At 46.2% G+C, this 12,261-nt stretch overlaps 3 protein-coding genes across 7 annotated transcripts in view; all 3 read left to right on the forward strand.

The window, feature by feature from the left end:
* The first annotated feature begins 1,904 nt into the window (after positions 1 to 1,904).
* Positions 1,905 to 3,764, forward strand: LOC131681418 (cytosol aminopeptidase-like). The gene is made up of 2 exons (XM_058962197.1): positions 1,905 to 2,220; positions 2,280 to 3,764. The coding sequence occupies exons 1-2, from the start codon at positions 2,017 to 2,019 to the stop codon at positions 3,702 to 3,704; spliced, it is 1,629 nt and encodes a 542-aa protein (XP_058818180.1). The 5' UTR covers positions 1,905 to 2,016; the 3' UTR covers positions 3,705 to 3,764.
* Positions 3,765 to 5,422: 1,658 nt separating this feature from the next.
* On the forward strand, positions 5,423 to 9,855 carry LOC131679780 (uncharacterized). Its single transcript, XM_058960523.1, has 2 exons — positions 5,423 to 9,773; positions 9,815 to 9,855. The coding sequence occupies exons 1-2, from the start codon at positions 5,423 to 5,425 to the stop codon at positions 9,853 to 9,855; spliced, it is 4,392 nt and encodes a 1,463-aa protein (XP_058816506.1).
* Positions 9,856 to 9,906: 51 nt separating this feature from the next.
* LOC131681419 (cytochrome P450 307a1-like) overlaps positions 9,907 to 12,261 on the forward strand; it is a 44,667-nt gene continuing 42,312 nt past the window's right edge. The window contains exons 1-3 of one of the 5 annotated variants that reach the window (XR_009303923.1): positions 9,907 to 11,902; positions 11,958 to 12,021; positions 12,073 to 12,086. The gene's annotated coding sequence lies outside the window, so the exon portion shown is untranslated. Of the gene's footprint in view, positions 12,146 to 12,261 lie in introns of those variants that run through there. The other 4 variants (XR_009303921.1, XR_009303922.1, XR_009303920.1 and 1 more) reach the window with 4 other exon arrangements.

Genomic DNA, 12,261 nt, shown 5'->3' on the forward strand with positions numbered 1-12,261 from the left:
GCACAAAGTTTGGAAGAGTAGATCCGGCAAAAGGATCGTCACGAGACTGATTAAAAATAAGTTCTTATACTCCTCGATTTATACTGAACGCATTTGCTTGCACTGACTGAAGCAAAGGGTTCTGGAATGAGCCAACCCCATATTTCGCAATTAAGGCCCCTGTCGGAGACTACAACATCAATCTCCACTTTCCAGGCGGGTACGTAGCCAAGATACTACTTCGTACACGGCCGAGTGTTGTTTAGTTAGTTGGTCAGGTTGACTGATTTGAATTTTAGATATAAATGCCGGAGCAGTGTACACGCCAATTTATATTTTCAGTCCACCCCACATGTATGAAACAGTACATCAGCAAACAAAATAACGCATAATAAATTTAAAGAATATCTTTAGTACAGTTATGTGCACGACCAGGACAGACAACAGACGAACGAATGTTGAAATACAACATAGTATGACAAAAGACAGAAACCTAGTAAGTAAAAATACACTAGACATACATGTACTACATAAAGATTGTCAACTTTTTTAATAGTAGGTTTGTTCCAGTACACGGAAGTCACTCCGGAGTAAACAGGAGCAAAAAATCTTTGCTCCTTTTTTCTCCGGCTTGCTACCTGAGGAAGAAAAAGGAAACAATAGAGTACAGGAACGATTTTCTCCGGAGTACTTCCAGTTTCTCCTGGCACTGGAACAGACCTAGTGATTCCCGGAAGAAGGCAAAATACATGAGCCGAAACGTTGGATAAATAGACAACTAATGTTTTATTACCAGATTGACTGCATGCCGAACAAAATAATATCTGTTGATTAGTTAGTTTACGCGATATATCGATGATGTTAAATGGGTTATATTCGGTTCGAAAGTAGACTTTCCAGGGGCCTGTTGTATTAGATGAATATAATGTATATCGAAAAGGTTTATCGGCATTATTTTGCCATCGGATAAATATTCAAGTCGACCTCCATGGAACCAGAGGGGCTGTCTGTTGTAGGAGATACCTTCCCATCAGTCGACACTAACGGAGGAAACAGAAAATTAATGCAATGAAATTTAAAACAATAGAGTAATTGGTACTTAGATGTGGAACATTTGTAGTATCAGTAATCTACAGACACATTTTCGCTGATCCGTCGGTCACACAGCCCGTTAACAAAAGGTATTTCCAAATAGCCACCAGGTATTATCCGGAAAATTTCACTTTTACTTACATACACCATTGAGATATCTGACGTTTAAAAACGCACACTGAAATCTCGCATTTTTATACTACCGCCCTCCCCTCAGGCCCAGAAGCGGTTTGTTTGCCTCCCAATTCGCCGTGTAAAAGTTTTGTTTTCCTCCCAATTTTAACGTCAAAGCAGCACAATACCAACCCAGCTGGATAAGTCTATGTCCGAACTTTCGTCACTACGAGTAGAAATCACTCCGAATCTTACTACCCACTCAGGGAAAAAGTGTTTCGCCGGCCCTGGTCTTCTCGAAATTGTTTGTACCATTCATAAGTTTCAAGATGTTCAATCTCAAATTTTAAAGATCGTTTTCCACGAAATGTGTTAAATGGCGCTTGTCATAATATGGCACAACAGCGACGATACATCATCGTTTTGGTGAGTTATAAACAAAATGATAATAAATCTTTTACTACTAGAGCGGCACAGTTAAAACGAATTTATGTTTCAAGCTTATGCAAATGTGTATGCCAAGCGATATGTTTTCCGCATTAAATCAATAGAAGTATCTGAAACAATCTGTCCACAGTCCACTGGTAGGTTTGTAGATATAACTTCCATGGCTTTTATTTTTTCAGTGCTTCACTAAAAAGATCAAAATCAAGCTTGCCATGATTTTACGAACTGTCCGACAATCGACAAAATTTTTTTCATTTATATCCGAGTCTCAATCGGAAGCACACCTGTTTTTAATTTGTTCGGGAAGCACCTCCAAAGTGGAGCTCGAAATTCCAAGCGAAATTTTCTGTTTTCTCGTGCAAATTCTCGAAGATCTTCAAAAATATGTTCATATGGCGACATTTGTTGAAACCAGTTTTGCCGAGAACCCTCGACGCTACACTCCGACGCAATTCCACACAAACTATTAAGGGAGTAGAACAATGTGCAAGCCCTCCTTCAAAAGGTTTGGTCCTCGGTATCTACTCCGACGAAGAGGATATATTCGATACGGGTACTTTAACTCCGGCAGGAGCCCGCTACAATGAGGTAAGGATGCTTGAATAATTTTTGGTAACTGGTTTATCAATGAAACCTATGCTTGACAGCACCAGACCAACGGCCGTTTGCTGGAACTAGTTCGACTGGCTGGGCCCATTCCGAAACGTGGAGAAGTGCGTATATTCTACGATTTGGAACCCACTTTTCGATCGGTCGCTCTTTGCGGTCTGGGTAGTGATTGTCTCGGATATGAATCATCTGAAAAGTTAGATGAATCCAAGGAAGCGATCCGGATTGCGTCCGCCATCGGTTGCCGAGAGCTGCAAGCACTGAAGACAAATTTCATCTACGTGGAAGATATGGGACATGCGGAGTCAGCTGCCGAAGGGGCTCTTATGAGCATTTGGATCAACCAGGAGTTAAAGAAAGTAGAGAAACGGCGGTTTGTACCACATTGCCAGTTACACGTTGACCGCGGGTTACCATGCGATTCTGATGGCTGGCGGATCGGGGTGATCAAAGCGGAGGCCCAGAATCTAGCCAGACAGCTACAAGAAATGCCAGCTAATTACATGACTCCTACCACATTTGCACAGAATGTTGTGAAAGTTTTAGCCAACTCAGGAGTGAATGTGGAAATAAAGGTACGTAGTTGGGCGGAAGCTCAAGGTATGAGTTCCTTTTTGGCGGTAGCTAAAGGATCATGTGAGCCACCAATTTTCCTGGAATTGAGCTATTACGGCGCAGGAAGTAAGGAGCGGCCGATCGTGTTGATTGGCCAGGGGAACACTTTTGATAGTGGCGGTTTGTGCATCAAATCCTGCAAAGATATGGAAATGATGCGTGGTGACATGTCTGGGGCAGCCTGTGTTGTGGCAGCCTGTCGAGCGATTGCGTCGTTGAAACTACCAGTGAACATACGAGGCCTAATACCGCTTTGCGAACACATGATTGGTTGTAATGCTATGAAGCCCGGGGACATTATTCCAGTTAAAAACGGCAAGAGTATCGAAGTCGTCGATGTCGATCGCGAAGGCCCTCTGGTACTGATTGATGCTCTGCTCTACGCTGAAACTTTCGGGCCGAAATATATCGTAGATGTTGCAACGACATCCGAGCACGTGGTCGACTCGTTCGGAAAAGTTTGCAGCGCTGTATACACCAATTCTGAAGCTCTTTGGCAACGAATCCAGAATGCTGGTATCCATACGGGAGATAGAGTGTGGAGGCTTCCTCTGTGGGATTATTTCACGCAACAAGTTTGTACATTGCAACACGCCGACATTCAAAATGTTGGACACTGTGTTGGCGGAGAGCCATGCTGTCAGGCTGCATTCCTGCGGGAATTCCTACCATGTGGTCAATGGTTACATATCGATGCCAACAATGTAATGACCACGAAAGGGATTGATTATCCGTACCTAAGGGGAGGCATGGCTGGCAGACCTACAAGAACGTTGATCGAATTCATCGCGCAAAGTGCTTGCAAAGAGAAGGACATGACTGTACAGAAGACGCACGAAAGGCACTAAATTTTTGTTTGTTCCGTATTTATTTTTGAACATGTTAGAATAAATCAAACCACCAATCGATTGCCCATTGAGTTTTTCATCTTTTGCTGCACAATAATCTTCCAAATGAATTTGATTTGAACATCAAGAAACATTCGTTGTTAGGATTTAGACTAGATTTTGGGTTGGAACTTAGATCATTTAATTAGGGTCATGTTTAGCGGAATGCGATGCGGAAAGGGAAGTGAATTCATCGTTGAAGTCTACGTTAGCCTGTCATCGGCCTAACATTAGCTTACAAAATGAGCCGGAGGAGCTTTGCTTGACAGTTCTTGGTAGTTTGTTTTTATTAAGGACGTTTACTCGTTGCATGCAAACCCTCATTCACCGTTTCGTTTACATTTTGTTGTGAACAAGGAGTGACATGGAAAAGTACTTCTCAAGCATTTAAATTTACACTGAATGAAAATTAACCGTGTTATATACCATTCGATTCAGTTCGTCGAGATCGCAAAATGTCTGTGTGTGTATGTATGTGTGTGTCAAATAATGTCACTCAATTTTCTCAGAGATGGCTGAACCGATTTGCACAAACTCAGTTTCAAATGAACGGTATAACGCTCCCATAAGACGCTATTGAATTTTAGTTGAATAATGTAATACATATTCAAATACGTACACCATTACTTGGATTTGCGGGTCTAGATCACTAATGACCAATTAAAGTAGTTTTGACCACATTGGTCACCTATGATGGATCTTGATGCCCTCTGGGAACTCGCCAAGTTCTCGAGCTAATGTCACACCTATTTGCCAGCAAACTCTTAACCGATGTTTACAAACTTGATTTCAAATGAAAGATGTAATACTCTCATTGACTGCTATTGAATTTCATTCAGTTCTGAATTTTGGTTCCGGAGTTACAGATTGGTAATTGCGGTCACATAGGAATTTCTCATATAAACCAGTACAATCATAATACCTCTGTTAACAGCGCTACACAGTTAAGCGAGCCCCTCGGCGCCCATGCAACAAATCAACAACACTAACCGCGCCTTCCGCCTTCTCGGGGGATTGGCACGAATAAGGGTGACGTGAAAGACAGTCGAACAAGCGGAGGAAATAGTTGTCAAGTCATTTCGTGAAGAACAATCGTAAATTGTATAACCTAAACTATCACAGTTAGAAGCATTTAATAATTTTCTAGTGTGTGAGGATTAGTGAGCGGTATCGATTATTTGCAATTCTTAATTTAGTCAATTCTATTTGTGAAAAGGTGAGCCTATATTCAATTTAAGAGCTAAAACTAAACCTAAAACTTACAGCTACAGTACGGATCAAGATAGTACGGGGACAACCTAGTACGGATCTAAGAGTACAAGTACCGCCTTGAAGCTCACGTTCGCGTAGAAATCAGTACAGTGCTGAACTGAGTCGTTAGGGTGAGTGGTCAGATTGTCAGCTAACAAATAGATTTGATGTATAAATTGCATATAGTGTCGCCAGATTGATCGCTCTCCGGAAAGTTTAAACACGTTGCAGGACAGTACAGTCACTAAAAGTAAGGGAATGTATGCATTATCCTATCAAACTAAAACCTTAATCATTCTAGGAATTTTATAATCATCCCATACGTTTCATCTACAATAAAGTGAAGATTGATAAAATCTGCGAGTACTCACTGCTGTCGAGCAACATCTTATAAAATTCTTTTACGAGAATTGCTTCACGGAGGAAGGATGTCATCCAGGAAAGCCAAATCCGGATCCAGCAAGAAGACGGTCGATAAGGTCACCCCAGGTGGTGATGCGGCAGTTGACGGTCACAACGTCCAAGCGACTACGACTGAGCTGCAGAAGGACGAAACGAACGCTAAGGATTCGGCGATTAAAGTGTTTGTCCATCCTCCCCCCAGCGAACAGGTAAATGATAAAGTTACCAATGAATCCAACCGGCGGGGAGCAAATCCTAAGGAAAAGGATACCGCCGAGAAAAATAAAACGAACGTAGTCAAACGTAATCCGTTCCGCCGCGTACGAAAGAATCGGGTCGGTCATTGTCAAGTGTGTGATGAGCGTGATAATAGTCGAATGGTTCAGTGTGACGGTTGCAATGAGTGGTATCATTTCTCGTGTGTAGAAGTGTCAGAAGGGATTGCTGACGTGAGCTGGATCTGCATGAACTGCGAACACGCAAAGGATCTAACCCCTTCCCCTCTGCATACCCCCAACGTAAGCAGTACCACATCCACTGTACGGTCAAAGAGCAAGGCAAGCAGCATCGGAAGTCAGGCCAAACGGAGACAAGCTTTGGAACTACAATGGTTAGAGGAGGAAAAGGAGTTGGAACGACGATATTTAGAACTCAAGTACAAGATTCTGTTAGAGGGCGGTAGCGACTGCTCGTCGATTGTTAGTGAACCCCAATCAGTATCAATGTCGAAGGTGAAGAAGTGGATAGACGACACGGATGGATACGGCGAGAAGGTTGACTGCGGATCTGAAGCCGAGGAACTAGAGAAACGTCCACCGAGGAACTCGACTGCGTCTATAGAGCACCATGCTCCAGTTCCAGATCAGCAGCGTGCGACTCAAGTTAATATCCAACTCCGACGACCCCCACAACGTGTTTCCGGCCAACAAGAGACTCGGCCAATCTTCGGCAGCTCCCATATGCGACAATCAGTCGCTCTCGCACCGGAGGCTGGATCATGGGTCGAAGCGAATGCGTTTGTACCAGGTCAGCGTTCCACCCCCGTTGGACGACCATCCCTCCCAGCGCATGGGCTCAGTGACGACACGGCTTGTGTGTTGAATCGAAGTCAAATCGCCGCACGCCAGGCAGTTTCGAAGGATTTGCCGGACTTCAGTGGTAATCCGGAAGATTGGCCGCTGTTCTTCTCGATGTTTAACTCGTCGACTCAGATGTGCGGATTCTCCAATGAGGAAAATATGTTACGGTTGCGTAAGTGCTTGAAAGGAAGAGCATTGGAAGCAGTAAGATGTCGCCTGCTCCACCCATCGAACGTTGCGGGAGTCCTTTCAACTCTCAAGATGCTCTATGGACGACCGGAAGCAATCGTGCAGGCGGTTATCAAGAAGATACGATCATTGCCGTCACCGAGCATAGAGAAGTTGGAGACAGTGGTGAACTTCGCGCTGACAGTTGAGAATTTGGTCGCTACCATTCAAGCGTGTGAGGTTAGTGACTTCGTCTACAATGCATCGCTGCGATACGAGTTAGTAGGGAGGTTGCCACCAACGTTGAAGCTGAGCTGGGCCAGGTTCTCAAGGAACAACCCTACTCCGAACCTATTGGATTTCAGTACGTGGCTGTACGAGACAGCAGACGATGCAAGTGCGGTCGTAGATACCGTATTCAGCGATCAACGGTTTCGCGGTACTAAGCGGGATGGCTTCTTGAATGTTCACTCGGAAATAGACTCTAAGGATTCGAAATCAGCCAACTCTCCACAGAAACCAACCATCGTTGACACCAAGAAGTGCGTGGCGTGCAAAGGGGATTGTACGATGCTGGCCAAGTGCAAACAGTTCGTAGACCTAAGCTACGATTCGAAGTGGGCGACAGTAAGAGCTTACAAACTTTGTCGCAAATGCCTGCGTAAACACAACGGGTCATGTAGACAAGAAAAACCATGCGGAACGAATGGCTGTACATATCTGCACCATCCTCTGCTTCACGGTTACGGAAACCCTCGATCTGGTGAATCTCCTACAGCAGCCGCTGTTTACGAGAAGAGTTGCAACGTGCACCAAGTGCAGTCGGAGATCTTGTTCAGAGTAGTTCCGGTCATTGTATACGGCCCATCGAAGGCAATTCGAACCTACGCATTCCTGGACGACGGCTCAGAACTCACGCTTCTAGAACAGAGTTTAGCAGACGAGCTTGGGTTAAGGGGACCAAAGAATCCACTGTGCCTGAAGTGGACAGGCGAAACCACCAAGATCGAAAACAGATCACAAAACGTTAGTCTTCAAATCTCCAGTGTAACGAACCCGATCAAGAGGTATGATCTCTCCAGTGTACGAACGATCAGAAATTTGCAGATCCGACCACAGACTCTCCTTACCTCGGAGTTGCAACAGAGATACCAGCACCTCATGGGACTACCGATTGAGTCGTATAACGAGGCCAATCCGCGAATCCTAATCGGCTTGGATAATGCCACTCTCGGATATGCAATGAAGAGTCGCGAAGGACAGTCAAATGAGCCGATTGCAATCAAAACACGGCTCGGCTGGATTGTTTTCGGCAGTTGTGTGGGAGAGAAGAATGCTGGGCACTACGTAAACTATCATGCGCTACAGATTTGCCAGTGCAACAGAGAGACCAGTGAAGATCTTCACGAACTCGTCAAAGGTTATTTTGCCCTCGACAGCTTGGGCATATCTAAGCAAAGTAAACTACTTCTGTCACACGAGGACCAACGAGCACAGTCAATGCTGGAATCACTCACTCGGCCCGTAGACAGCCGTTTCGAATCCGGGCTTCTATGGAAGTACGATTCGGTCCGACTTCCGGATAGTGCAGCGATGGCACTGCGAAGATGGCGATGCCTAGATAACCGCATGAAGAAGGATCCACTTCTGGCGGGAGAATTGAACGCGAAAATCCAGGATCATATCAACAAAGGCTACATTCGCAAGTTGTCCGCGGAAGAGCTGGAAGTAAACCGCCCACGAGTTTGGTACCTTCCGATATTTCCAATCGTCAATCCGAACAAGCCGGGCAAAACGAGACTCGTATGGGATGCAGCTGCCACCGCCTTTGGAGTTTCACTCAACTCAGTTCTGTTAAAAGGCCCAGACCAACTGACATCTCTTCTATCTGTTCTGATCCAGTTCCGGGAATTTCGGACAGCGGTATGCGGCGACATCCGTGAGATGTACCACCAAGTAAGGATGCGGGAGGACGACCAGCATTGCCAACGCTTCTTCTGGAAGGCCTGCGAGACAGATATCGACCCTAGCGTCTACGTAGTGCAGGTAATGACGTTCGGCGCATGCTGCTCGCCGAGTACGGCACAATACGTAAAAAATTACAATGCAAAGAGATTCGAACAAGAACACCCAGAAGCAGTTCACGCAATCGTAAAGCAACACTACGTTGACGATATGCTTCTGAGTGTGGAATCTGAGGAGGAAGCAATACAAGTGGTTCGAGAAGTACAGACAGTGCACAGATCAGCAGGCTTCGAAATGCGGAACTGGATCTCCAACTCACCCAGAGTTGTGGCAGCTATGAGCGAAACAGGCTCCGATGAGAAAAGCCTCAGTATCGGCGACAAACACGTGTCAGAACGGGTTCTCGGAATGTGGTGGAACACCTCAACAGACTGCTTCACATATAAAATGTCACCGCGGTACGAGCAGCTACTGATCAGTGGGCAGCGACGACCGACAAAACGCGAAGTGCTTCGGACGTTAATGATGATATTCGATCCCTTAGGACTCATAGCACACTTCCTAATGCAACTAAAATCCTTGCTGCAAGAAATCTGGAGAACTTCAGTCGGCTGGGATGACCCCATCGATGAGTCGTTGTTTCAAAAGTGGTTGTCATGGCTGACAGTGTTGCCGCAGGTATCGTCTATCGAAATACCTCGATGCTACCGAACACTCACATCCGCGACGGACGGAACGGTGGTACAACTGCACACGTTCGTCGACGCAAGCGAGAACGGTTTCGCAGCTGCAGTGTATTTGCGTTTTCAGGAAAGAGAAACCATCGAATGCAGACTGGCCGGAGCAAAGACGAGAGTCGCGCCGTTAAAGTTTCTCTCCATTCCGAAGTCCGAACTGCAAGCCGCTGTGATAGGCGTGAGATCAGCGGGAACCATTGCCAAATCGCTATCCGTCAAAATCAATCAACGTTTCTTCTGGACTGACTCCAGAGATGTCCTCTGCTGGCTCAACTCGGATCACCGTCGGTATAGCCAATTCGTGGCCTTCCGTGTTAGCGAGATCCTGGAAACGACGAACGTCAACGAATGGCAGTGGGTGCCAACGAAGCTGAACGTGGCAGACGAGGGAACCAAATGGACACGAGCTCCAGATATGACAGCCTCTAGTCGATGGTTTTGCGGTCCCAATTTTCTCTGGCAACCGAAGGAAGCATGGCCTGTTTCCCCGCACTCATTTGGATCGACTAAAGAGGAGTTGCGGCCTCATCTTCTGCTTCATACCGTGCCGTTGGACCCAGTGGTTCAGCCACATGATTTCTCGGAATGGTCTTCTCTACTGCGCCGAATGGCTTATGTGACCCGTTTCGTAGACAACCTGAGGCAAGCTAAGATGAAAAAACCAAGGCAGAGTGGCCCTCTGACTCGCGACGAGCTAAGAAAGGCGGAAAATTACCTGTTTCGTCTTGCACAGCGCAGTGCGTATCCCGATGAGATAGCAGTCCTGAATGAACCCTTATCAACCACCCAGCAACGCAAGTTTATAAAAAACAACAGTTCGCTACGCAAGATGTGCGCCTTTCTTGACAAGGATGGCATTCTAAGGGCCCGCGGCCGAACCCAAGAATGTAAATTCACAGATTACGACGCCGCTAATCCGGTTATTCTTCCACGGAATCACCACATCACTAGGCTTATCGTGTCCAACGCACACAAGCAGTTTAACCACCAGAACCATGAGACGATCATCAACGAGCTTCGCCAGCGATTCCGCAGTCCACGTCTGAAGGTAACATACCGTGCAATTCGGAAGGAGTGTCAACAGTGTAAAAATAACCAGGCTGCCCCGCAACCACCTGCGATGGCCGATCTACCACTCGCTCGCCTGGCTGCCTTTGCTCGACCATTTACGTACATGGGGATAGATTATTTTGGCCCAATGACGGTATCCGTCGGACGACGCACAGAAAAACGTTGGGGGGTACTGGCAACATGTCTTACCATTCGCGCCGTACACTTAGAACTCGCTCACACACTGACGACAGATTCCTGTATCATGGCTATACGCAACATCTTCGCTAGAAGGGGAGTTCCGGCAGTGATCTACAGCGACCGTGGCACAAACTTCCAGGGCGCCAGTAAGGAGCTACAGCTAGCGCTACAGGAACTCGACGACGACCGGCTGATGCGGGAGTTCACCACGGCTCGAACGGAATGGACTTTCAATCCGCCAGCCTCTCCTCACATGGGAGGAGCATGGGAACGTCTGGTTCAGTCCGTGAAACGGAACCTAACTGTGCTGCAATCGAATGCTACGCCAACTCACGAGGTGCTCCAGAACGCGTTGGTGGAAGTTGAGAACGTTCTCAACTCGCGGCCACTCACTAGCGTCCCGCTGGAAAACGACGAATCTCCAGTGCTGACGCCCAATCACTTTCTGCTGGGTACGCAAAACGGCTTACGACCGTGGGTGCCATTCGACGACAGCTCTGCAGCTCTACGAAACAGCTGGCAACGTTCGCAGGCCATGGCCAACCGATTCTGGAAGTTGTGGGTTAGAGACTATCTTCCAACGCTTACTCGGAAACCGAAGTGGCTCACAACAGCAAAACCCATTGCAGTCGGCGACGTTGTCATCATCGTGGACCCAAATCTACGGCGAAACTGCTGGCCGAAGGGTCGAGTTATCTGCGTCAAACCTGGTGCAGATGGACAAGTGAGATGGGCGACGGTGCAGACGGCCAACGGAATCTACGAGAGGCCTGCCGTTAAACTCGCTGTCCTGGACGTAGGCGTTGAGATGAATGCTTCAGGGAGACCCTTACTGCATTCCGGGGGGAGTGTTAACAGCGCTACACAGTTAAGCGAGCCCCTCGGCGCCCATGCAACAAATCAACAACACTAACCGCGCCTTCCGCCTTCTCGGGGGATTGGCACGAATAAGGGTGACGTGAAAGACAGTCGAACAAGCGGAGGAAATAGTTGTCAAGTCATTTCGTGAAGAACAATCGTAAATTGTATAACCTAAACTATCACAGTTAGAAGCATTTAATAATTTTCTAGTGTGTGAGGATTAGTGAGCGGTATCGATTATTTGCAATTCTTAATTTAGTCAATTCTATTTGTGAAAAGGTGAGCCTATATTCAATTTAAGAGCTAAAACTAAACCTAAAACTTACAGCTACAGTACGGATCAAGATAGTACGGGGACAACCTAGTACGGATCTAAGAGTACAAGTACCGCCTTGAAGCTCACGTTCGCGTAGAAATCAGTACAGTGCTGAACTGAGTCGTTAGGGTGAGTGGTCAGATTGTCAGCTAACAAATAGATTTGATGTATAAATTGCATATAGTGTCGCCAGATTGATCGCTCTCCGGAAAGTTTAAACACGTTGCAGGACAGTACAGTCACTAAAAGTAAGGGAATGTATGCATTATCCTATCAAACTAAAACCTTAATCATTCTAGGAATTTTATAATCATCCCATACGTTTCATCTACAATAAAGTGAAGATTGATAAAATCTGCGAGTACTCACTGCTGTCGAGCAACAACCTCATAGGTTTAAAATCTATTGAAATGAACATCAATTTACTTCGATTCGCAGACTTAGATCACTGATGGCGAATCGAAAATTATTGGAATGTATTGTCCGTT

The sequence above is a fragment of the Topomyia yanbarensis genome, chromosome 2, assembly GCF_030247195.1.
Source record: "Topomyia yanbarensis strain Yona2022 chromosome 2, ASM3024719v1, whole genome shotgun sequence".
Lineage (NCBI taxonomy): Eukaryota > Metazoa > Arthropoda > Insecta > Diptera > Culicidae > Topomyia > Topomyia yanbarensis.